General features: G+C 43.2%; 1 protein-coding gene across 2 annotated transcripts in view; it reads right to left on the reverse strand.

The window, feature by feature from the left end:
• Positions 1-599: 599 nt before the first annotated feature.
• LOC106568956 (dipeptidyl peptidase 9) overlaps positions 600-27372 on the reverse strand; it is a 33154-nt gene continuing 6381 nt past the window's right edge. Inside the window, exons 5-21 of one of the 2 annotated variants that reach the window (XM_014139842.2) lie at positions 22797-22970; positions 16082-16253; positions 15840-15950; positions 15482-15610; positions 15218-15279; positions 14997-15097; positions 13019-13196; positions 11736-11895; positions 11328-11407; positions 10932-11084; positions 9776-9911; positions 6989-7134; positions 6389-6535; positions 5774-5926; positions 4537-4679; positions 2103-2214; positions 600-1564 (exon numbers count right to left, since the gene is read on the reverse strand). In XM_014139842.2, the coding sequence (XP_013995317.2) occupies positions 1472-1564; positions 2103-2214; positions 4537-4679; positions 5774-5926; positions 6389-6535; positions 6989-7134; positions 9776-9911; positions 10932-11084; positions 11328-11407; positions 11736-11895; positions 13019-13196; positions 14997-15097; positions 15218-15279; positions 15482-15610; positions 15840-15950; positions 16082-16253; positions 22797-22970 (2250 nt within the window). In that variant the 3' untranslated portion in view covers positions 600-1471. The remainder of the gene's footprint in view (positions 1565-2102; positions 2215-4536; positions 4680-5773; positions 5927-6388; positions 6536-6988; positions 7135-9775; positions 9912-10931; positions 11085-11327; positions 11408-11735; positions 11896-13018; positions 13197-14996; positions 15098-15217; positions 15280-15481; positions 15611-15839; positions 15951-16081; positions 16254-22796; positions 22971-27372) is intronic. The other variant, XM_014139843.2, reaches the window with a different exon arrangement.

The raw sequence follows: 27372 nt of genomic DNA on the forward strand, positions 1-27372 counted from the left end.
AGGGTAAACCGTTACTTTGATTATCCATTTGCAATAATAAAAAAAATACAATTCAACTTCACTCAAAGGGTGAGGTCCTATTTCTAGCTGCAGTTGAATGTCTCACCATCTGAAACAGGTGCTCAAAATGGCTACCAAAGCTTCATGCAGTGGTCCACATGGACAGCGGAGTCTACTCAGTAACATCAAGGCATCTACAGCATCAATCACTTTCAAGCACTCTTGCTCCCAGCAAGCTCATCTACAAAACACAAGCATCAATCCCTGGTGACTATGGCAACTGTCCCCCTCCCAAAGGGAAGGTGCATGCATGAGTACTCAATGATTAAAAGGTGCTTACTGTTCCAAAGAGATGTCTTTCCCGCTCTGCAACAAACTAGGAGGGTCAAAGAAGAAAAGATCTATTCACATGGAAAGATGAATAGCCCTGAGATGGAGCGTAGTTTCACTGTGTTTAAGATATCAATCACATTGTAGTTGACCATGACACTCAGCTTGTTATCATGTACAATATGAGACATTGAAGCAGAAGCATGTCTATTTATCCATCCATCTTTGTTCATGTTCTTCTGTGATAAATGAAATAACAACAAAGAGAGGAGATTTCATTATACATTTATTCATAGTCATGTATAAATTTTAATTCAGGTGGTAAAAAGCTGTTTAAGACTCGGCTGCTCACACTTGCATCGTTATTGCAGTAAAAAAGAAAATAACAGCATGATCAGAAGTACTTTGGCAAATATTGTATCTTCAGAAAGCAAGCCGACACCTTGAGCAATGTAATGTGAGGCGAGATTAGAGAAAGGGCGCCAAAATGACTTTTTAGTCAATGAGTGACTTCGTTTGACACTCATTATAAAATAATAAGAATCCATACAAATATTTTATTTTAACAATACACACTTAAAATAGTTAATGAATGCAAGTAGAGGCAGGGTTTCTTCCTCTAGCCATTACACACCACCTCCAAGGCTTAAACTCACAGTAAGTATTATAGCTATAGTCTGTCTGTCTGTCTGTATAGATTCCATTTCATGTTTAAGGAAACCCACTCCTACTACTGACTTAAGTGAATAAAATGTAGGAAAAAGAAAAACATTTGGCAAAACAATCATGGTTCCAGAGAAGAGGAAAACAAGGGAGAGTGATTGCGGCTCAGCCTCCAGATAACGTTGTCCTCCTTTCATTCCACAGTGAAACTTGATAACACTGCCTTGGATCACCTTAGGTAACCTAACCATACCCCCACTCTAATGTAGGGGCCAGAGAATGGGAGAGAGAGAGAGAGCAAACAACAGAGAAAGAGAGAGGGAGAGAGCAAGCGACAAAGAGAGGGAGAGAGGTGGAGGTATAATTGAGTGAGATCTCCAGTTCACGGTAAATGTGGGGTGGGTAGGTGTGGCTGCAGAGTGCGAGGTCTCTATGCCAAGGTTGAGGGGTCATGGGGGGGAGACCGTTCACCCCGGTTTCAGAGGTATTGTTGTAGAAAGTGCAGCAGCATGATCTCATAGTGTTCTCCTGACTCTGGGCAGCGAATACTGTGTCGCTCGTTGGGGTAGACCTGCAAAACAACAGAGGAAAATCAAACACTAATTCCTGCTTCAGCACATACTGCTTCAGTACACGCTGTACAGCACATGCAGCTCCAGCTACAGGAGGCCCAACTTTCTGGTCTGCAGGCTTTCATTTTTAAGTGACAGTTTAGTCATAAATTAAGACATTGGCTTCATGCTATATAGGCGCATAGCAGTGTATGCTTCTGGGCCCCACTTTGACAGCACATGGAACAATGCAACAATGTTCAGGGAGAAAATATATAGGTAGCGTACAGATAGTTGATGCACAGTGTACAGTAGTTACCCAACTGTTGCATTCCATTGAGGCCCTACAGTGTTTTAAGCAAAGCTGTCCAATTTGACAGCTGCACTTGTGTTATTGCGCTGTCATTACGTCAACCAAAGTGATTAAGATTATATCCAGCAGAAGCTGCTATGCCTATGGCCCACAGTGACTATACGTTATCCATAACCTGCCTTTAACACTGATTCTAGAAATGTGAAAACCACATCAATAAATTGGAGAAAAAGTCAAATACTAGCCTGTAGCTGATATGGCTTCCCAGCGCGGATTATTTGTGACACCAGGAAGTTGGTGTGGAAAAAGTGCACATTCTCGTCGAGGAATCCGTGTAAAATCAGCAAGCGGTTTGGCCTGGAAGGACAAGGAGAGGGTTTCAAAGGGATGGAAATGGACATAAAAATAGGTTCAATTATCATGTTGCCCCCTTTTTTTAAATGTATACTATACAATAGTAAGTATATCCAGTTTTTTTTTAAATGTATACAGAGTGTGCAACTTTCACTGGGGACGAGGGGGACATGTCCCCCCCCACACATTCTGAAATTGCATTTTTGTCCCCCGCAGTTTTATCATTGGAATGTGATTTAAAAAACAAGGAGGCAACGGTGTGCTTTAGGACCGTGCGGACGCCTCCGAGCAGTCGGGGAGACTGTTTGGAGTGTTTATCCGACTGGATAAAAAAAAATAAACAAATATATGTGTGTCCCTCCCACTTCTAAAACCAAAGTTGCGCCCCTGTAGAAATGTCTATGGTGAAACTCAATTAACATCCCATCTGTCCTTGAAATCTGAGCAGAGATATTTTTTGCTCAAAACCCATGCCCGTTTTTAACCAACAATAATTAACAAAATGGAAAGTAAAACAGAATTGTGCGATCATGTTACAATACCTACATCTGACCTCGAGGGCCTACCATTATACCCAGACTACAAAAGTGTTATCTACAGTGTGTATGTACAGTGCCTTGCGAAAGTATTCGGCCCCCTTGAACTTTTCGACCTTTTGCCACATTTCAGGCTTCAAACATAAAGATATAAAACTGTAATTTTTTGTGTGAAGAATCAACAACAAGTGGGACACAATTATGAAGTGGAACGAAATTTATTGGATATTTCAAACTTTTTTAACAAATAAAAAACTGAAAAATTGGCCGTGCAAAATTATTCAGCCCCTTTACTTTCAGTGCAGCAAACTCTCTCCAGAAGTTCAGTGAGGATCTCTGAATGATCCAATGTTGACCTAAATGACTAATGATGATAAATAGAATCCACCTGTGTGTAATCAAGTCTCCGTATAAATGCACCTGCTCTGTGATAGTCTCAGAGGTCCATTTAAAGCGCAGAGAGCATCATGAAGAACAAGGAACACACCAGGCAGGTCCGAGATACTGTTGTGGAGAAGTTTAAAGCCGGATTTGGATACAAAAAGATTTCCCAAGCTTTAAACATCCCAAGGAGCACTGTGCAAGCGATAATATTGAAATGGAAGGAGTATCAGACCACTGCAAATCTACGAAGACCCGGCCGTCCCTCTAAACTTTCAGCTCATACAAGGAGAAGACTGATCAGAGATGCAGCCAAGAGGCCCATGATCACTCTGTATGAACTGCAGAGATCTACAGCTGAGGTGGGAGACTCTGTCCATAGGACAACAATCAGTCGTATACTGCACAAATCTGGCCTTTATGGAAGAGTGGCAAGAAGAAAGCCTTTTCTTAAAGATATCCATAAAAAGTGTCGTTTAAAGTTTGCCACTAGCCACCTGGGAGACACACCAAACATGTGGAAGAAGGTGCTCTGGTCAGATGAAACCAAAATCGAACTTTTTGGCAACAATGCAAAACGTTATGTTTGGCATAAAAGCAACACAGCTCATCACCCTGAACACACCATCCCCACTGTCAAACATGGTGGTGGCAGCATCATGGTTTGGGCCTGCTTTTCTTCAGCAGGGGCAGGGAAGATGGTTAAAATTGATGGGAAGATGGATGGAGCCAAATACAGGACCATTCTGGAAGAAAACCTGATGGAGTCTGCAAAAGACCTGAGACTGGGACGGAGATTTGTCTTCCAACAAGACAATGATCCAAAACATAAAGCAAAATCTACAATGGAATGGTTCACAAATAAACATATCCAGGTGTTAGAATGGCCAAGTCAAAGTCCAGACCTGAATCCAATCGAGAATCTGTGGAAAGAACTGAAAACTGCTGTTCACAAACGCTCTCCATCCAACCTCACTGAGCTCGAGCTGTTTTGCAAGGAGGAATGGGCAAAAATGTCAGTCTCTCGATGTGCAAAACTGATAGAGACATACCCCAAGCGACTTACAGCTGTAATCGCAGCAAAAGGTGGCGCTACAAAGTATTAACTTAAGGGGGCTGAATAATTTTGCACGCCCAATTTTTCAGTTTTTTATTTCTTAAAAAAATTTGAAATATCCAATAAATTTCGTTCCACTTCATGATTGTGTCCCACTTGTTGTTGATTCTTCACAAAAAATTACAGTTTTATATCTTTATGTTTGAAGCCTGAAATGTGGCAAAAGGTCGAAAAGTTCAAGGGGGCCGAATACTTTCGCAAGGCACTGTATATAGATAGATAGATAGATAAGTAGGCTATTCTTATTTCTGAGATTCGTTCAATTGTAGAGTGCAGTAAACCGGGACTGACTCGCTGGGCAGCTTGTCCACGTGCAGAGCCACGGAGCCCTCCTCGTAGCCCTGCGGGTTGTTCTCAGGAGTATCCATGTAGCGCTCCGTGTAGCCTGTGTCGTACGCCATCCACACGGTCACCGGGGCACCTGCTATGGCCACCTGAAAGGAACATCAATATTGCCATTTTTTTTCTCATTTATTTTCCTTGTTTATTTATTTTCAGTAGGGACAGCACAGAAACTCCCCAAATACAGGTGTGCCAAGCTTGTAGTGTCATACCCAAGAAGACTCGAGGCTGTAATTGCTGCCAAAGGTGCTTCAACAAAAGTACAGAGTAAAGGGTCTGAATACTTATGTAAATGTCATATTTAATATATATATTTTTTTTAAGTATACATTTGCAAACAAATTTTAAAACCTGTTTTTTCTGTGTCATTATGGAGTATTGTGTAGATTGATGAAGGGGAAAATATTATTTAATCCATTTTAGAAATGGGGCTGTAACGTAACAACATGTGGAAAAAGTCAAGGGTTTTCTTTGTCATTATAGGGTAGTGTGTAGATTGATGAAGGGGATTGTTTTTTTAGAATAGCCTGTCCTGCTATTTCTCCCTCCACTGGGAAAGACACAATTAAGACATTGAAACAACAAAATGTCACACTTCAGTTTGCGCTAATTTCCGGTTAGCGCAACACGACAGGTCGAACAGCGTTTGAGAAGATGGATGCCTGTGGGAATTTGTTCAGGTGGCATGCAGTGAGTTGTCACATGTCTAAACTTTTCTTCATTGCTGTTTCATGGTTCAATGAAGCTCGATTTCTGTCAAGCAGTAATGTACATATCGACAAGAACCTGAATAGGCCCCCTATTACCCCTGAAGTGGTGGTGAGAGAGATATACCCTTGTTGATCTTCGCCACCGTGATGTGTAGAGCAGTACCACTAAGGACAGGCACCGTGAGCTAAGACTACTGTGAGAGCTGCAGTGTGGAATGACGTGTAACCCACAGTGACACCATGAGGACAAACGGGGAAACTACATCTATCCAGAATACCACACTTAAATAAAACCTATCCCATCTATGGTTCAATCTATCCATAATCAATCCAGCCCACGCTGATTTTAAGGAGAAGGAAATAGTAGAGGGAAGGTAATGAAACTTTGTGGAATGAACCTCGGCCCAGTCAAGATCTAAGAGATTCTAGTGTTCTATTGTCTCAAGAGTGGTGCCTTTTACGGTGGCGCGTCTCACCTTGAAGACGTTGGGTCTCTGGATGAGGCCCATGAGGGAGAGGAAGCCGCCGTAGGACCAGCCGTGGATGGCCACGCGACTCAGGTCCACAAAGTTGAACCTCTCCGACACGTACTGCAGCCCCTCCACCTGGTCCTCGATCTCCACCTGGCCCTGGTAACACACAGAGACAGAGAGAGACAGAGAGAGAGAAAAGGGAGTTATAGTCACACCGATACATCCACATGCCCGGCTGACTTGGGTAGAATGAACATGGTTCTAAAATTCACTAAATGGTTGATAGTCTGGATGAAAGACGTGTGAGAGATATGAAGTGCACATCCCAAATAGTCACACTGGCGCAGCCCAATGAATAAATAGTATGAAGTATTATTAATAAATAAAGGAAGCCAGCATACGGTATATGCTGCACACGTGTGCTTTAATGAACATGCACAGCCGGAACAGCCTTGGTTGGCAAGGTGCAAATTTGCCATTGCTGTGTCTAAAGACGAACACGGGCACCTTTACGCTTAACCACAAAAAGACGTAACCATTTGTATTGAAACCATTTATAAACAAAAAAGAAAGATATGGGTTGGAAGGGAAATAGTTGCTTTCGAAAACCAATCCTACCATTTTGTTTTTCAGAGCCCCTTCAAACTCCAAGCCCCTCTGACAGGAGCCCCTCCCGTCGATGACCACCACAGCGTATCCCAGGGAGGCCAGGGTGTTGAGACGCAGGTATTTCATCCCCTTGAAGGAGTTGTTCACCAATTGGACCTGTGGATACAAACAGAAACCATTTTCACGCCACTGAGACAAACCAAGCAGAGCCGAGCCGAGCCGAGCCACACTAAGGTCGGCCTGATTCCGCATCCATCGTAGATTCTGGAACCATGCTGGAAAAGATCACTCGAAAAGAAAATATATCTTAGGAAGCGCAGTGAGTTTTGGGTCAGCCCTATCGAGAACACAGGACTTCAGCCTTGTACACGTCTTGCTACTGTATGTGAAAAGCAAGGTGACAGAGATTGGAATGGCTATTTCCTGGGTTAAACAGGAAAGCATTCACTATTATTGCTAGTTACAAGCAGGTCATAAAGGACCAGTTCCATTTGAGTCCATGGCTCCTTCCCTAGTTTCTACCTCGTCGGTGCTCACACAGATCTGACTGGATTTCTATAAGGAATCAGACATACAAGAAAAATTGTATGTCTGAGAGAAGCAACAAACCTGCGGGCCGCCATAGACAAAGAGGACTGTGGGATGCTTCTTGCCAGGCTGGAGGTTGTGAGGCTTGTACACCATTCCATAGAGCTGGAAGCCCGACTTTCCTGGGAAGTCAAAGATCTCCGGAGATTTGTAGTCTCCTGGGCAACCTGAAATACACACAGCGAAATAAGTACTGATGACATCAATAATTGACTGACATAAAATTGCCCACCTAGCTTAAAAAAACTACAATCTGGGATTAGTTTTGCAGCAAAACGACAGCCCTGCTACTTGTTTAAGTATATAGCTGAGGGATTGGGCTGGGGAAATGTATCCACTCTCAAATTCATGAATATATATAAATAACTGAATTGAACAAACAGATCTCAGATTGTAGCTTTAATAAATCTGTGGCCTTATGGCCTCACCTCTCCCCCGACACAACGACCAAGCTACTACCCCTTAGCTATTCTAGTGAAAGATTCCTGGTGATGCCACTGCCTTGAAATAATCAACGCTCGGCCTCAACTCTACTCTAAATATTTATACATTGATTGTTTTGTTCCTAAAATACAAAGATAGCTGACCTTCACATTTCCTCTTAATTATGCAACGTGTACTACGCACAAAGTATTACTCCAAAATAGACCAATGGGATTATTTAATCAAATCTGGATTTAGCTTGGTTTACCTATGGTGCAAAGGTCACTATGAAATACCCATGACCTCATTGTAATGACGTAGTAAGATATGTTGCTTTAAAGCAATGAAATAGTGGACTATTAGTGAGTCATACGGGTTGGGCCACTCAGAAATGACTAAGTAAAGGGCAGTCTAAATTCAAAGCATACTTTATTTATTTTTTCCGCCATCCCTCCGCACTTCGTTGAAGTAATCACAGATCTAACACAACTGGATAGGAGCAACTCAGAATCCCTTGGTAGAGTTTACACCTATCCAGTTAGATCAGTGATTGCCTCAAGGAACGGTAAGTCTTTAAAAGGGGTAATCTGCGATTGCGACATACATTTTTGGACTTTTAAAGTAATGATATATACCCATTGATTCTTGAAGAATATACAGTTCATTCTGATTCAGACCCCTTGACTTTTTCCACATTTTGTTACATTACAGCCTTATTTTTCCCTCAACAATCTACACAATACCCCATAACGACAAGGTGAAAACAGGTTCAGACATTTTTGCAAATGTATTGAAAATAAAAACTAAAATACTTTATTTACATTAGTATTTAGACCCTTTGCTATGAGACATCAAAATTGAGCTCAGGTACATCCTGTTTCCATTGATCATCTTTGAGATATTTCTACAACTTGATTGGAGTCCACCTGTGGTAAATTCAAATGATTGGACATGATTTGGAAAGGCACACACCTGTCTATATAAGGTTCCACAGTTGACAGTGCATGTCAGAGCAAAAACCAAGCCATGTCAAAGGAATTGTCCGTAGAGCTCCGAGACAGGATTGTGTCATGGCACAGATCTGGGGAAGGGTACCAAAAACCTTCTGCAGCATTGAAGGTCCCCAAGAACACAGTGGTCTCCATCATTCTTATATGGAGGAAGTTTGGAACCACCAAGATTCTTCCTAGAGCTGGCCGCCCGGCCAAACGGAGCAATCGGGGGAGAAGGGCCTTGGTCAGAGAGGTGACCAAGAACCCGATGGTCAGTCTGACAGAGATCTAGAGTTCCTCTGTGGAGATTGGATAACCTTCCAGAAGGACAACCATCTCTGCAGGACTCTACCAATCAGGCCATTATGGTAGAGTGGCCAGGCGGAAGCCACTCCTCAGTAAAAGGCAAATGACAGCCCACTTGGAGTTTGCCAAAAGGCACTTAAAGGACTTCGACCATGAGAAACAATATTCTCTGGTCTGATGAAACCAAGATTGAACTCTTTGGCCTGAATGCCAAGCGTCGCATCTGGAAGAAACCTGGCACCATTCCTATGGTGAAGCATGGTGGTGGCAGCATCATGCTGTGGGGATGTTTTTCAGTGGCAGGGACTGGGAGACTAGTCAGGATTGAGGTAAAGATGAAGAGAGCAAAGTACAGAGAGATCCTTGCTGAAAACCTGCCCCAGAGCGCTCAGGACCCCAGACTGGGGCTAAGGTTCACCTCCAACAGGACAACGACCCTAAGCACACAGCCAAGACAACACAGGAGCGGCTTTGGAAAAGTCTCAAAGTCCTTGAGTGGCCCAGCCAGAGCCCAGACTTGAACCCGATCGAACATCTCTGGAGAGACCTGAAAATAGCTGTGCAGCAATGCTCCCCATCCAACCTGACTTGGCTTGAAAAGATCTGCATAGAAGAATGGGAGAAACTTCCCAAATACAGGTGTGCCAAGCTTGTAGCGTTATACCCAAGAAGACTCAAGGCTGTAATCGCTGCCAAAGGTGCTTCAACAAAGTCCTGAGTAAAGGGTCTGAATACTTGTGTAAATGTGATATTTCCGGGTTTTTTTTTTAATACATTTGCAAACAAATTTTAAAACCAGTTTTTTCTTTGTCATTATTGGTTAGTGTGTAGATTGATGAAGGGGGAAAAAATAATTTAATCCATTTTAGAATAGGGCAGTAACATAACAACGTGGAAAAAGTAAAGCGGTCTGAATACTTTCAGAAAGCACTGTAACATAAATGCATGATGAGGTATTGGAATGAGGCCTAACCCCTCTCTTCCTAACCGGGGGCTTCCATCATGCTGGCCCAGAACTCAGGAAGGAAGGATGTTGATTAAAAAGTATTGTAACGAGGCCTAAACCCTCTCATCCGGTCACCCTTACCTGGGGCTTCCATCATGCTAGCCCAGAACTCAGGCACCATGTGGAGAGGGTCTCCCTCTGAGGCGGTCAGCTTGTAGACGTGGACGCAGGGGGGAGTGCTTACGTTACTGTAGTGGCTGACAAACATGTCAAAGTTCTGCCGAGAGAAGAGAGAGAGAGAAAGCGGGATGGGAGAGAGAGAGAGAGAGAGAGAGAGAGAGTGAAGAATAGCGACAGAGCACGTGGAGAGGGGGGGATACAGTGAAAGACAGAAGAAGAGGGGAGATACAGTGATAAGAAGGAGACAAAAGAGATGAGTAGCAGTGAATTAATCTTCTCATCTTCACATCGGAGACAGAACGTCACAGGGCCCTGATTTCAAGCCAGCTTTGCTGCTCATCTTATAAAGTTAGCGACACACCTGCAAAAAAAATCTAAAATAAATCACACAACTGATCTGAGACCAGCAGCTTCAGAACCAACTCCCTGTGTATTTCAACATGGGTCCAGATGCCCACACAACAGGCCACACCGACTGCACAGCATTGTCTACTCTGCCCAATCTGTTCACAGCCAGGGCAAATCCCTTACATTGTAGCAACATCCATCAATATCCTCTCTATGACACACACACACACACACACACACAGAATGACCAGATGGTTACACCGTATGACATGGGCAGTTCCACAACGCTCCCTGATGTAACCAGGCTTCTCATAGGGAAGGGATCAGCTGTCCCTCCCTAAGGTTCTTGTGTGGAATGATCTGATGAAGCGTGGGTAGAGGTTGATTAAGTGCAGTGTGTTAGAGGTCAGGGTTGTTACAGTACTACCTACTGCAGCGGTGTTGTTTGGCAAGATGGCGAGTGAATGCAATGCCAGGCGACAGAGGGCTCTAGTCCACCAAAACCTGTAGCCCGGTTTGAAGAATGCATTTTGAGATAAGAGTTGTAATTACTGGGGTGCTAGAGGGGTGGGCTTGGCACACAAAGGTTTCCAAATACCACTGCATGCCAGGCAGCCCATAAGGGTTACAAAAAAATCAAATGCTGAGCTAGCCTACTACTGTTAGGTCAGTCCCAAAGAGTAAACGTATACTCCCTACCCTGCATTATAAGGGGATAGGGGTCAGGGTAATGCTAACGTTAGCTAAATCATATTTGTCGCGTCCATACCTTACTTATGGAGCAGCTGTGGGAGAAGCCAGGCTTGGTGAGTCTGACCACGTCGCCAGGGGACTGATAGCTGACCACATAGAGGTGGTGCTCCAGGGGAGTGTCTCTAGTGCCCTGGAAGTACACCAGCTTAGAGGCCTCATTCACCCAGATCTAGAGGGACAGAGGGAGACAGAGATACAGAGTGAAAGAGAAGAGGAGAGAAGAGAAAGAGAAGAGGAGAGAGACAGGAGAGAAGGAGAGAGAGAGAAAGAGGTCCCGAGATTTATTTTGACTGCAGAAAGTGCATTATAACCGTACAATAGCGTGGGTACACACACACACAACACCTAACACATCAGATTATAAAAACACAGCGACAACAAGGGCTTTCATTTGATGAACTGAAGTTACTACCTTGGAGCCATGCCTGGCCAACACCTCCCACTCTCCACTGGTCAGAGTCACCTCCTCCTTGATTGCACATTTAAAGTCTCCTGCAGAGGAGGAAGAGACCATTGAGATTTGAGATGCTGTTTTGACGTCTTTCACTGGCATTACTTGAGCGACAGTGCGGCAATCTGACGCCCGGATGGCGATCGCAGATATTTCGTTGCCTTCAAGATCTCGCCATTCACTTAAACCGCGACACATGCAGATCAGCGATTAGCCCGGGGAAGGAAGGACAAAGCCCGAGTCCTGGATCTGTTTGTGCCGTGACATGACGATGACGATGACAGCAATGAAATTGGCAAGACGGCACAAACAGATCTGAGACTCAAGGCAATTTGACTTTGTTAAAGGTTCTTCATTCTAATGACTCACCCTCTGTATGCGTGTAGTTTCCTGACCATTGGTAGCAGCCTGGTCGCAAAGTTGATGTGATTTTGTACAGATGGCTGAAGCCCGTTTTGGATTCATTCACCCATATGAAAGAGAAGTCGTCCTCTGACGTTTGAACGAACGGATAGAAAATATCATGAACCTGGAGGCAACAGAAAATCATGGTTGTTATTCGTTTGTCGTGGCCCAAGTCTTCCATGCAAATATACACTGAGTGTACAAAACATTAGGGACACCTGCTCTTTTCATGATGCAGACTGACCAGGTGAATCCAGGTGAAAGCTATGATCCCTTATTGATGTCAATTGTTAAATCCACTTCAAATCAGTGTAGACAGGTTAAAGAAGGATTTTTAAGCCTTGAGACAATTGAGAAATGGATTGTGTATGTGTGCCATTCAGAGGGTGAATGGGCAAGACAATAGATTGAAGTGCCTTTGAACGGGGTATGGTAGTAGGTACCAGGCGCACCGGTTTGAGTGTGTCAAGAACTGCAACACTGCTGGGTTTTTCACGCTCAACAGTTTCCTGTGTTTATGAAAAATGGTCCACCACCTAAAGGACAACTTGACACAACTGTGGGAAGCATTGGCGTCAACATGGGGCAGCGTCCATGTGGAATGCTTTCGACACCTTGTAGAGTCCATGCCATGACGAATTGAGACTGTTCTGAGGGCAAAAGGGGTGTTCCTAATGCTTTGTACACTCAGTGAATATATGACAACATACACCCTCAATATATAGTGACTGTTTTACATGTAACGTTTTAGTCATTTAACAGATACGCTTATCAAGAACAACATACAGGAGCAATTGGAGTTAAGTGCTTAGCTCAAGGGCACACTGACAGATTTTTCACCAAGTCGGCTCGGGATTCGAACCATCAACCTTTCGGTTACTGGCCCAATGCTCTTAACCACTAGGCTACTTGCTAACTGTCAATTCAATAATCAAACTCAATAGGCAATTCAAATGTTCCAAGAGTAGTTCCCAACAAGCATCAAAGCTTTATTTTTGAAAGACCAAAAACCAAAAATAGAGTCTTATGATTCATTGTACACATAATACTAACCACATAATCTGGTAGCTACAATTCTCTCATATAGTACAAACGGATTTAAATTGAGGGGCCCCTCCATTACCAACCCTTATTCATGTTCCATCTTAACAAAATGTTTATTTTCCCTGTTCATGCTCAAAACAATGACTGAGATGTGCCCAGCCTCTTATGAAGTGCCATCCCCAGAAACTCTCTCTCTCTCTCACATTGATCCAGATGTCGGTGGTCTCCTCGTAGACAATGTAAGGGTGGACGTCCTCGGGCACGGCCTCCAGGCTCTCCTGTCTCTGGGCCGGGTCGTCTGTGATGGGGATGAAGAGGGCCGGGGGAAGCAGGACCAGCTGGAGCCTCTTCTGACTGCGGTCCAGCAGCGCTGCCCAACCACTGAAGAGGGAGACAGAGAGACACTTTACCTCACTGACTGGATCCTATACAGTACACCAGGCAAATGCAAATTTGAGCCATGCGTCCTCAGGGATCGAACCCGGGTCTGTAGTGACGCCTCAAGCACTGCGATGCAGTGCCTTAGACCACTGCGCCATTCGGGAGGCCCTACGCAGCCAAAGTTTTCTGAGCAAAAAATAAATAATGGAACTGGGAACTAAGGGGCCTAGTCCAAACCATAAAAATCAGCCCCAGATCATTACTCCTCCTCCACCAAACTTTACACTATTGGGGAAGCTAGAGTTCTCGTCCGTCGGACTGACAGATGGTGAAGCGTCAGTCATCACTCCAGAGAACGCATTTCCACTGCTCCAGAGTCCAATGGCGGCGAGCTTTACACCACTCCTGCCAACGGCTCGGCATTGTGCATGGTGATCTTAGGCTTGCGTGCAGCTGCTCGGCCATGGAAACCCATTTCATGAAGCTCCCGACAAACAGTTATTGTGCTGACGTTGCTTCCAGAAGCAGTTTGGAACTCGGTAGTGAGTGTTGCAACTGAGGACAGACGATTTTTATGCTTTACGCGCTTCAGCACTCGGCGGTCTCGTTCTGTGAGCTTGTGTGGCCTACCACTTACGGCTGAGCTGTTGTTGCTCCTAGACGTTTCAACTTCACAATAACAGCACTTTCAGCTGACCGGGGCAACTCTAGCAGGGCAGACATTTGACAAACTGACTTGTTGGAAAGGTGGCACCCTATGATGGTGCCACGTTGAAAGTAACTGAGCTCTTCATTAAGGCCATTCTACTCCCAATGTTTGTCTATGGAGATTGCATGGCGGTGTGCTCAATTTTATATACCTGTCAGCAACGGGTGTGGCTGAAATAGCCAAATCCACTAATTTGAAGGGGTGTCCACATAATTTTGTCTATATAGTGTATATGTCTACTGGAACAATGTGGTCACATCCTCGGACGACTGCATTAGAGTAATCGTAGTAGCCACCTCCATTAGCACAGCTGATTGATGGAGAGAAAATGATGAAATGATTTTACATACCCAACTTATCAATCGGCAGATTTCTTTCATGATAAATCATGTACAAATATAGTGTATATTTATTTATTTTTATTAAATGTTTTATTGTTGGACATAAGACTGTAAAAACACCAGCAAATAAGATCCAAGTTATTTCAATTTTGGAAATCTGTTCCAAAGTATTCCCACGCATAATAGAGAGAAAAAAAACATTAGGAACACCTTCCTAATATTGAGTTGCACCCCCCTTTGTCCTCAGAACAGCCTCAACTCGTCGGGGCATGGACTCTACAAGGTGTTGAAAGCGTTCCACAGGGATGCTGGCTCCATTGCTTCCCACAGTTGTGTCAAGTTGGCTGGATGTCCTTTGGGTGGTGACCATTCTTGATACACACGGGAAACTGTTGAGCGTTGAAAAACCCAGCAGTGTTGCATTTCTTGACACACTCAAATATTATCTGTTTGGGCTTCTTGCGGTCAAATTTGCAATTATGTTCCGGCCCCCTGACCATCCACTCAAGAAGATATCGTCCCGCGGCTGAATCTAGTTGATGATCCCTGGTGTACAGGCATGCGTTTGAGCTCAACACTAACACAACTGATTAAACTAATCAACTAACACCTACACCACTCTAGTAGCTTCCCTCCAGTTGGGAATCAGTTGTACATCCCCCCAGCTCTAACCAATATAAGCCAACAAAGAAACAGAGAGAGGTCAAGACTAACGCGTTCCCTGGGGAAACACTATGCCGTAACACTCACTATTTGCCGTCACTCGTCCATCCTGCCCGGGCGATGTACTCCGCCCCGGGGAATAGGGAGGTGAAGGGGAGAACCAGCTCCTTGTCTTGGATGCTCATGATCTGGAGAAAGACAAGACAAGACAGACAGACACTTAATTAGTCTGCTCATAAACACAATGCAGGGAGCAGAGAGAGAAATCAGAGAATGAAAGAGAGAGAAGTTGAAAGTAGGCAACTTACTTTGCCTTGGTTGTTAGTCTTTATCTCTGCCAGTTTGAGGGTGGTTTGTGGATTTTTACTGCCTAGAAAAATAGAAACATTCAGATTATAGATGGAGAGAAAAGAAAACTCAGGAGCTCTACTCTTGAAATGATTTGATCAGGTCATTACTAATGTGTGTTACCACATACACATAATGTACAATCCTACATGAGTAGGCCTCAACCTGCGCGGGGGACGGGGACGGGGACGGGGACGACTCAACCTGCGCCAGGGGGGGCTCACCTGTGCGGGGGTATCTGTAGGCATCGGCCTTCCGCTCCTCCAGGGCTGGAGAGGGAACATGAATGATCTCTACCTCCGTCTCATCCACCTCTTCATACAGCAGATGCAGGATTTTCCCCCCATCTGAGTCTAACAGAAGGGAAAAGCAGGCTGAAAATGCATACAGATACAGCTGGTGTTTATGACAGACATCTTCATGATGACAGTGTCTGGGGCAGGTTGAAGCCTGTACAATGTTCATCAAAGCATCACTGATCTGACAAGACTACTTGATTACAGAAGAGCCCAATTTCTCTCGCATGAAAGTGAGTAGTGCTCTACTCGTATGGAAGGAGCGATAGATGGTGACCCTACTCACCCTCTACGGCAGATGGACTCCACCAGTAGCCGGTGAAGCGATCAAACTCCTCCTGGATCACAAACGTGGCCACGCCCGCAGACTTGGGGTCCTCCTTCACATTATCCAGACCTGACCCAGGGAGAAGGGATTCATTAATTTGATTAAATCTATGCAGCGTCAGCAGCATGGCATAGAGAACATTTACAATTCCGTACGACTACAGTACAACAAACGTCCAAAAGTTGCGGACCCCCCCTGACCTTTGTGACAGAAGGTGAGTCTCCTCTCCTCCCCAGACTTGATGTTAGCCAGCCACAGGTCGTTGTTGTTGATAAATGCAATGAAGTTGGGCTCTCCTGGGGAGATCTTGGGGTCCATGCGGGTCCCTGAGCACTGTGTCTTAATCTCAACTGGCTTCATGGGGGCAGACTGCTTTTAAAACGAGGAAACACACTGTCAGTGTACAGGGTCGTATTCATTAGGCACCAAACGGCACAAAACAGACTGAAACAGGGAAGACCTAGACTTGACCAATACAACAGCTTGTTTTCGTTTGCCATTGAAAACCAATTTTTTCGTCGTTCAACAATGTGCACTTATCAATACAAACCTGAAGACAACCATATATACACAGCAACAGTCATTCATTGGAGTGGCGTTGGGTGCTGTGCAATTCGTAACATTAATGATTATCTCATGCACTAATGCTTATCTCTACTACAGGATTTTTAAATTCCACTTAACGACGCAGATACCAATCCCAGGATGGTCATAATTGAACCACAACAGGAAATAATCAAAGACTGCTTGCAATGATTCAGTCTCAGACAGATATTTTAACAAGTGTGAACACCGAGGCAGGCCATGTACAGTGAGGGAAAAAAGTATTTGATCCCCTGCTGATTTTGTATGTTTGCCCACTGACAAAGAAATGATCAGTCTATAATTTTAATGGTAGGTTTATTTGAACAGTGAGAGACAGAATAACAACAAAAAAATCCAGAAAAACGCATGTCAAAAATGTTATAAAATGATTTGCATTTTAAATGAGGGAAATAAGTATTTGACCCCTCTGCAAAACATGACTTAGTACTTGGTATCAACAACCTTGTTGGCAATCACAGAGGTCAGACGTTTCTTGTAGTTGGCCACCAGTTTTGCACACATCTCAGGAGGGATTTTGTCCCACTCCTCTTTGCAGATCTTCTCCAAGTCATTAAGGTTTCGAGGCTGACGTTTGGCAACTCGAACTTCAGCTCCCTCCACAGATTTTCTATGGGATTAAGGTCTGGAGACTCGCTAGGCCACTCCAGGACCTTAATGTGCTTCTTCTTGAGCCACTCCTTTGTTGCCTTGGCCGTGTGTTTTGGGTCATTGTCATGCTGAAATACCTATCCACGACCCATTTTCAATGCCCTGGCTAAGAGAAGGAGGTTCTCACCCAAGATTTGACGGTACATGGCCCCGTCCATCGTCCCTTTGATGCGGTGAAGTAGTCCTGTCCCCTTAGCAGAAAAACACCCCCAAAGCATAATGTTTCCACCTCCACGTTTGACGGTGTTCTTGGGGTCATAGGCAGCATTCCTCCTCCTCCAAACACAGCGAGTTGAGTTGATGCCAAAGAGCTCCATTTTGGTCTCATCTGACCACAACACTTTCACCAGTTGTCCTCTGGGTCATTCAGATGTTCATTGGCAAACTTCAGACGGGCATGTATATGTATTCTTGAGCAGGGGGACCTTGCGGGCGCTGCAGGATTTCAGTCCTTCACGGCGTAGTGTGTTACCAATTGTTTTCTTGGTGACTATGGTCCCAGCTGCCTTGAGATCATTGACAAGATCCTCCTGTGTAGTTCTGGGCTGATTCCTCACCGTTCTCATGATCATTGCAACTCCACGAGGTGAGATCTTGCATGGAGCCCCAGGCCGAGGGAGATTGACAGTTCTTTTGTGTTTCTTCCATTTGCGAATAATCGCACCAATTGTTGTCACCTTCTCACCAAGCTGCTTGGCGATGGTCTTGTAGCCCATTCCAGCCTTGTGTAGGTCTACAATCTTGTCCCTGACATCCTTGGAGAGCTCTTTGGTCTTGGCCATGGTGGAGAGTTTGGAATCTAATTGATTGATTGCTTCTGTGGACAGGTGTCTTTTATACAGGTAACAAACTGAGATTAGGAGCACTCCCTTTAAGAGTGTGCTCCTAATCTCAGCTCGTTACCTGTATAAAAGACACCTGGGAGCCAGAAATCTTTCTGACTGAGAGGGAGTCAACTACTTATTTCCCTCATTAAAATGCAAATCAATTTATAACATTTTTGACGTGCGTTTTTCTGGATTTTTTTGTTGTTATTTTGTCTCTCACTGTTCAAATAAACCTACCATTAAAATTATAGACTGATAATTTCTTTGTCGGTGGGCAAACGTACAAAATCAGCAGGGGATCAAATACTTTTTTCCCCTCACTGTATAGAAAACAACATAACGGTAGGTATGGTGTCAAATCGAGCCCATATATCCAACCTATTCTCTAGAATCTATAAACTAACCACAACCTGAGAGAACTAATGGAAGAAGTGAGTGTAAAGCTCTAGAAAGCACTATAAAAAAGATACACTAGCACACTTACAGTGCCTGGTAAAAGAAATCAGACCCCTTGGATTTCTACACATTTTATTGTGTTGCAAAGTGGGGTAAAAATGTATTTAATTGTCTTTTTCTTTTTGCCAACAATCTACACAAAATACTCTGTAATGTCAAAGTGGAAGATTTATTTTTAAAGATATATTTAAAAAAGGAATAACTAAAATATAGTTGTTGCTTAAGTATTCAGTCCCTTTGCTTAGGCAAGCCTAAATTAGTTCAGGGGTAACATTTGGCATAATAAATCACATAATAAAGTTACATAGACTCACTCTGTATGAAATAATAGGTGTTAACTACACCTTCCTCTGTTCCCCATAGTTACAACATCTATCTATAAGGTCCCACAGTCAAGTATTCAATATCAAGCAAAGGTTAAACTACATAGACCAGGGAGCTTTCCTTCATAAAGAAGGACAGTGATTGATAGATGGGTAACAATAACAAATCAGATATTGAATATCTCCTTAAGCATGGTCAAGTTAATAATTATGCTGTGGATGATGTATTAAACCACCCAGAAACATCAAAGATACAGTCCTCCTTCTGAACTGAGCTGCAAGACAGGAATGAAACTGCTCAGGGATGTTACCATGATGCCATTGGTGATTTTAAAATAGCTACCAAGTTCAATAGTTGTGATGGGAGAAAACTGAGGATGGATCAACAACACTGTAGTGACTCCACAATAATTACTTAAATGACAGAGTGAAAAGATGAATACAAATATGCAGAATAAAAAAAAATCCAAAACATGCAACAAGCCACTAAAGTAATACTGCAACAAAAACACAGTAAAGGAATACCCGTTTTGGCCTAAATGCAAAGCCTTGTGTTGTGTTGGATTTGCCCCAAACATATCACTGAGTAAATGTCTCCTTAATTTCAAGCATGGTGGTGGCTGCATCATGGTATGGGTGTGCTTGACATTGGCAAATACTGGGGAGTTTTTCAGGATGAAATAAACGAGATGGAGCTAAGCACAGGCAAAATCCTAGAGGAAAACCTGTTTTAGTCTGCTTTACACCATATACTGAGAGAGGAATTCACCTTTCAGCAAGACAATAACCTACAACACAAGGCAAAAATCTACACTGGAGTTGCTTACCAAGAAGACAGTGAATGTTCCTGCAGTTTTGACTTAAATTGATGTCGAGCCATGATCGCCAACATTTTGACAGAGCTTGAAGAAGTTTTTAAATAATAAAAACGGGCAAATATTGCACAATCCAGGTGTGCAAAGCTCTTAGACTTACCCAAGAAGACTCACAGCTGTAATCGATCCCAAATGAGTGTTCTTAAAGTTAGAATTTTACTTCCACTTTGACAGAGTATTTTGTGATAGATTGATTTAATTGTCATTTTTTTGTAAACAATCTCACATCAATTTGAATCCTCAAGGGGGTTTGAATACTTATGCAAGCCGGCAACTTTTTGCAGCCTTTTCTTTATATCTGAAAGGTATTGCCGGCAACAAAGCCTGTACTTTTATTTCCATCAGCCGACCTACTCAGGATTGCTGTAATGTATTTAAAAGTCCCACCAACTTACCATCTTTGGCACGCATTAAATCATTAACATTATATTGTCGTCCAACATTAAACTTGTCCTTGTCAAGTTTGGGGCGGCAGGTAGCCTAGTGGTTAGAGCGTTGGACTAGTAACTGAATGGTTGCAAGTTCGAATCCCCGAGCTGACAAGGTAAAAAATAATCTGTCATTCTGTCCCTGAACAAGGCAGTTGTTCCTAGGCCGTCATTGAAAATAAGAATATGTTCTTAACTGACCTAGTTAAACAAAAAGGTAAAACATTTTTTTATTTTTTTATATATTCACAGAAATAATTTTAATGCATTTCTTTTCTCCATTTAAATGTATGTAGTTACGTCCTTGAGCGGTTCTTGTCTATTGTCACAGTAATGCTTTGTCATTTAGCCTGGGGGAATGCACACTGCCATTTCATATTTTTTTATTGACTTTGACAGGTAAATATTTAAAGGCCCTTAGAAATGTGTGCATATTAACCTAACTTAAAACAACAAATCGCTAGTAGGCTATATCTCTGTCTACAGACAAAATAAACATTGGGGCATTTGAAATAAGAGAAAGCGCACGATGATGTGATCACATCCAAAGTGGGTCAAAAAAGCTACTTTCTGAAATCACCCTACAGAAGTCAGATTGTTATATGACAGCGGATCCACACGTTAGAGACACTCAAGTTGTGTGGGAAAAATAGGATTTATTCTGTTATATTCCATTACATTAATTCTTACTATAAAATATGTGTGTTGATTGATCAGGGCAGGGGAATGTAAGCTAAGTATGTCTCTTCAATGAACAAAATTAAATAATAATTTGCACAGACCAGTAATATAATTAAACTCAAAATATACTATTCTATTCTTTTGAAAATAAATTGTATTAGTTGTATGTTTCTTAGGACCTACATACACAAATGAATAGTGGATTTCTTTGTCTAGCCAGCTCATATACAGTTGAAGTCAGAAGTTTACATACACTTAGGTTGGAGTCATTAAAACTTGTTTTTCAATCACTCCACAAATTTCTTGTTAACAAACTATAGTTTTAACAAGTCGGTTAGGACATCTACTTTGTGCATGACACAAGTCATTTTTCCAACAATTGTTTACAGACAGATTATTTCACTTATAATTCACTGTATCACAATTCCAGTGGGTCAGAAGTTTACATACACTAAGTTGACTGTGCCTTTAAACAGCTTGGAAAAATCCAGAAAATGATGTCTTGGCTTTAGAAGCTTCTGATAGGCTAATTGACATAATTTGAGTCAATTGGAGGTGTACCTGTGGATGTATTTCAAGGCCTACCTTCAAACTCAGTGCCTCTTTGGTTGATATCATGGGAAAACCAAAAGAAATCAGCCAAGACCTCAGAGAAAATATTGTAGACGTCCACAAGTCTGGTTCATCCTTGGGAGCAATTTCCAAATGCCTGAAGGTACCAAGCTCATCTGTACAAACAATAGCACGCAAATATAAACACCATGGGACCACACAGCCATCATACCGCTCAGGAAGGAGACGCGTTCTGTCTCCTAGAGATGAGCGTACTTTGGTGCAAGAAGTGCAAATCAATCCCAGAACAGCAGCAAAGGACCTTGTGAAGATGCTGGAGGAAACAGGTACAAAAATATCTATATCCACAGTAAAACGAGTCCTAATATCGACAAAACCAGAAAGGCCGCTCAGCAAGGAAGAAGCCACTGCTCCAAAACCTCCATAAAAAAGCCAGACTACGGTTTGCAACTGCACATGGGGACAAAGACCGTACTTTTTGGAGAAATGTCCTCTGGTCTGATGAAACAAAAATGGAACTGTTTGGCCATAATGACCATTGTTAGGTTTGGAGGAAAAAGGGAGAGGCTTGCAAGCCGAAGAACACCATCCCAACCGTGAAGCACGGGGGTGGCAGCACCACGTTGTGGGGGTGCTTTGCTGCAGGAGGGACTGGTGTACTTCACAAAATAGATGGCATCATGAGGAAAGAAAATATTGAAGCAATATCTCAAGACATCAGTCAGGAAGTTAAAGCTTGGTCACAAATGGGTCTTCCAAATGGACAATAACCCCAAGCATACTTCTAAAGTTGTGGCAAAATGGCTTAAGGACAACAAAGTCAAGGTATTAGAATGGCCATCACAAAGCCCTGACCTCAATCCTATTGAAAATTTGTGGGCAGAACTGAAAAAGCGTGTGTGAGCAAGGAGGCCTACAAACCTGACTCAGTTACACAAGCTCTGTCAGGAGGAATGGGCCAAAATTCCCCCAACTTATTGTGGGAAGCATGTGGAAGGCTACCCAAAACGTTTGACCCAAGTTAAACAATTTAAAGGCAATGCTACCAAATACTAATTGAGTGTATGTAAACTTCTGACCCACTGGGAATGTGATGAAAGAAACAAAAGCTGAAATAAATCATTCTTTCTACTATTATTCTGACATTTCACATTCTTAAAATCAAGTGGTGATCCTAACTGACCTAAGACAGGGAATTGTTACTAGGATTAAATGTCAGGAATTGTGAAACATTGAGTTTAAATGTATTTGGCTAAGGTGTATGTACATTTCTGACTTCAAATGTAAGTACCAGAACATATCTGCCAACTTTTTGAGTTGCCAACTTTTTATTCACCATACACAAAAACAGCTATGATAAGCTGCTAACTTACTGTTGTGAAAGTGAAGAAATTAAAGCAGTGGATGGTCTAAATTTAAACGGAGGAATTTAGAACCGCTGATGTAGAAAGGGCTTTATAAATACACTTGATTGATGATAAAGGGGGGTAAAACTCACAATGAAGCCGTTGTTGCCCCCGTCCTGACAATAGAAGAGGCTGTTGCTGGCCTGGAAGAGGAACAGGCCGGTCTGGGCATGGTAGTCGTAGGAGGTGATCCCAAATGCTCCCAGACGCTTACGCTCCCTAAGCAGCTCCTCTTCCCGGGAATAGGCACCCTGGTGCGGGGTGGCCTGGAAGTGTTGGAAAGATGGGAAAGTAATTTGTATGAGTGTTTGTGTATGTATGTATCCCACAACTGTTGCTAGTGAGTAAAGATGTTAGGGACAATATAGGATGAATCCCAATAACTGTTTGCTAAAATAATAATTGCTTGCCAAAAATGTAATGTTTGTAATGGCAATCCTGGTTAGAGGTAACAATCCTTTGCATGAACTGCCTACATTATTACAAATAAATAAATAAATAAATAAATAAATATACACAGTGCATTCAGAAAGTATTCAGACCCCTTGACTTTTTCCACATTTTGTTACGTTCCAGCCTTATTCTAAAATGTATTAAATATGGTTTTTTCTCATCAATCTACACACAATACCACATAATGATGCAAATGTATAAAAAACAAATACTTAAAAAATACCTTATTTAAATAAGTATTCAGAACCTTTGCTATGAGGCTGGAAATTGAGCTCAGGTACATCCTGTTTCCATTGATCATCCTTGAGATGTTGTTACAACTTGGAGTCCACCTGTGGTAAATTCAATTGATTGGACATGATTTGGAAAAGCACACACCTGTCTGTCTATATAAGGTCCCACAGTTGACAGTGCATGTCAGAGCATAAACCAAGCCATGAGGTCGAAGGAATTGTCCCTAGAGCTCCGAGACAGGATTGTGTCGAGGCACAGATGTGAGGAAGGGTTCCAAAACATTTCTGATGAAACCAAGATTGAACACTTTAGCCTGAATGCCAAGTGTCATGTCTGGAGGAAACCTGGCACCATCCCTACGGTGAAGCATGGTGGTGGCAGCATCATGCTGTGGGGACGTTTTCAGTGGCAGGGGGAAAGATGAACGGAGCAAAGTACAGAGAGATTCTTGATGAAAACCTGCTCCACAGTGCTCAGGACCTCAGACTGGGGCGAAGGTTCAATGACCCAAAGCACACAGCCAAGACAACGCAGGAGTGGCTTCGGGACAAGTCTCTGAATGTCCTTGAGTGGCCCAGCCAGAGCCCGGACTTGAGCCCGATGGAACATCTCTGGAGAGACCTGAAAATAGCTGTGCAGTGACGCTCCATTCCAACCTGACAGAGCTTGAGAGGATCTGCAGAGAAGAAATGGGAGAAACTCCCAAAATACAGGTGTGCCAAGCTTATAGCGTCATACCCAAGAAGACTTGAGACTAATCGCTGCCAAAGGTGCTTCAACAAAGTACTGAGTAAAAGGTCTGAATTTGCTCAAATTTCTAAAAGCCAGTTGTTGCTCTGTCTTTATGGCGTATTGTCTGTAGATTGATGAGGGAAAAATCTATTAAATACATTTTAGAATAAGGCTGTAACGTAACAAAATGTGGAAGAAGTCAAGGGCTCTGAATACTTTCCGAATGCATTTTATATTTTTTAATAGCTATATATAATGCAAAAAGAGGTGAGGGCAATGGAAATGCTTTTGGCGGTTGATCTGCTTCCGTTCGAAGCGTGGCACTATGTGTTCTTTTCAAAGGATGGGTCCCGGTCTCTCGGGGGCCCTGGGATCCGGGGGGACAGGGGTGGTCTGCCGATCACGGGGATGACAACCCAACTTGGGAAGGGGAGGGGTTTTAGCGGGTGGAATAGTGGGGAACAATTGGGGGTTTACTTAGTAGCAATGCAAATATGGTACAGCTAGATGGACACTCAATCACTATGGTACTTTTTAAATGGTGAGTTTACAAACATATATTAATGATAAATAGATTTGAAACTTGTATCTCATTATGGTAAATGGTGAAATAAGTATAGCCAGTTATTATCTGCTAAGCCATTACAGTTATAAGACAAAGACAATCAGTATTTACCTGGCTAAAAGAGAAGGAATATAATATCTATTGTTTACAGGAAACTCATTCAACAATTTTAGATGAAGTTGTGTGGAAAAAGGAGTGGGGAGGGGGTGAAATATACACTGCTCAAAAAAATAAAGGGAACACTTTAACAACACAATGTAACTCCAAGTCAATCACACTTATGTGAAATCAAACTGTCCACTTAGGAAGCAACACTGATTGACAATACATTTCACATGCTGTTGTGCAAATGGAATAGACAACAGGTGGAAATTATAGGCAATTAGCAAGACACCCCCAATAAAGGAGTGGTTCAGCAGGTGGTGACCACAGACCACTTCTCAGTTCCTATGCTTCCTGGCTGATGTTTTTGTCACTTTTGAATGCTGGCTGTGCTTTCACTCTAGTGGTAGCATGAGACGGAGTCTACAACCCACACAAGTGGCTCAGGTAGTGCAGCTCATCCAGGATGGCACATCAATGCGAGCTGTGGCAAGAAGGTTTGCAGTGTCTGTCAGCGTAGTGTCCAGAGCATGGAGGCGCTACCAGGAGACAGGCCAGTACACCAGGAGACGTGGAGGAGGCCGTAGGAGGGCAACAACCCAGCAGCAGGACTGCTACCTCCGCCTTTGTGCAAGGAGGAGCAGGAGGAGCACTGCCAGAGCCCTGCAAAATGACCTCCGGCATGCCACAAATGTGCATGTGTCTGCTCAAACGGTCAGAAACAGACTCCATGAGGGTGGTATGAGGGCCCGACTTCCACAGGTGGGGGTTGTGCTTACAGCCCAACACCATGCAGGACGTTTGGCATTTGCCAGAGAACACCAAGATTGGCAAATTCGCCACTGACGCCCTGTGCTCAACACAGATGAAAGCAGGTTCACACTGAGCACGTGACAGAGTCTGGAGACGCCGTGGAGAACGTTCTGCTGCTTGCAACATCCTCCAGCATGACCGGTTTGGCGGTGGGTCAGTCATGGTGTGGGGTGGCATTTCTTTGGGGGGCCGCACAGCCCTCCATGTGCTCGACAGAGGTAGCCTGACTGCCATTAGGTACCGAGATGAGATCCTCAGACCCCTTGTGAGACCATATGCTGGTGCGGTTGGCCCTGGGTTCATCCTAATGCAAGACAATGCTAGACCTCATGTGGCTGGAGTGTGTCAGCAGTTCCTGCAAGAGGAAGGCATTGATGCTATGGACTGGCCCGCCCGTTCCCCAGACCTGAATCCAATTGAGCACATCATGTCTCGCTCCATCCACCAACGCCACGTTGCACCACAGACTGTCCAGGAGTTGGCGGATGCTTTAGTCCAGGTCTGGGAGGAGATCCCTCAGGAGACCATCCGCCACCTCATCAGGAGCATGCCCAGGCATTGTAAGGAGGTCATACAGGCACGTGGAGGCCACACACACTACTGAGCCTCATTTTGACTTGTTTTAAGGACATTACATCAAAGTTGAATCAGCCTGTAGTGTGGTTTTCCACTTTAATTTTGAGTGTGACTCCAAATCCAGACCTCCATGGGTTGATAAATTGGATTTCCATTGATTATTTTTGTGTGATTTTGTTGTCAGCACATTCAACTATGTAAAGAAAAAAGTATTTAATAAGATTATTTCTTTCATTCAGATCTAGGATGTGTTGTTTAAGTGTTCCCTTTATTTTTTTTGAGCAGTATATTTATCCCATGGGCAAAGAAATTCAAAGGGGGTGATGATATCAATTAACAGTAATTTTGATCCGAATGTGTAAATTGTCCAAGCAGATCCTCAAGGTAGATGGATGATTTTAAATATGTTATTGGACCATAAACAGATATGGCTCATTAACCTATATGGTCCAAATAATGATGATCCACTCTTCTTTGAAAATATATATAATAATTTATTAACCCTACAGGCAAAACAAGACTATATTATTATGGTGGGAGATTATAAGACGGTTTTAAATACCTCTATGGACCGTAAAGGAAATCACACTACAAACTATTACAAATGTCATGGATATATTGGAACTAATGGATATATGGAGGCTTACATATCCTGACCTAGTGAGATATATATATGGCGGAGGCTCAATCAAGCTAGTCGTCTTGATTACTTTGTCATTCTCTCTGGCACCAAAAGTTTTTAAAAAAAAGAAGAAAAAAAAAAAGAAAATGTAAGTGTTGATAGGGGACAGAATGCGTTCAGACCATCACATAATTGGCATATATATTACTCTTACATAAGAGACTTGATTGGACCAAGAAACACGGGCAATGGACATTAGACCGGTGTAAATCTTTCCTTTGGGCTGTCGAGTACAAATTTGAGATTTTTGGTTCCAACCGCCGTGTCTTTGTGAGACGCAGAGTAGGTGAACGGATGATCCTCCGCATGTGTGGTTCCCACCGTGAAGCATGGAGGAAGAGGTGTGATGGTGTGGGGCTGCTTTGCTGGTGACACTGTCAGTGATTTATTTAAGGCACACTTAACCAGCATGGCTACCACAGCATTCTGCAGCAATACGCCATCCCATCTGGTTTGCGCTTAGAGGGACTATTATTTGTTTTTCAACAGGACAATGACCCAACACACCTCC

Source organism: Salmo salar, chromosome ssa14 (genome assembly GCF_905237065.1).
Source record: "Salmo salar chromosome ssa14, Ssal_v3.1, whole genome shotgun sequence".
Lineage (NCBI taxonomy): Eukaryota > Metazoa > Chordata > Actinopteri > Salmoniformes > Salmonidae > Salmo > Salmo salar.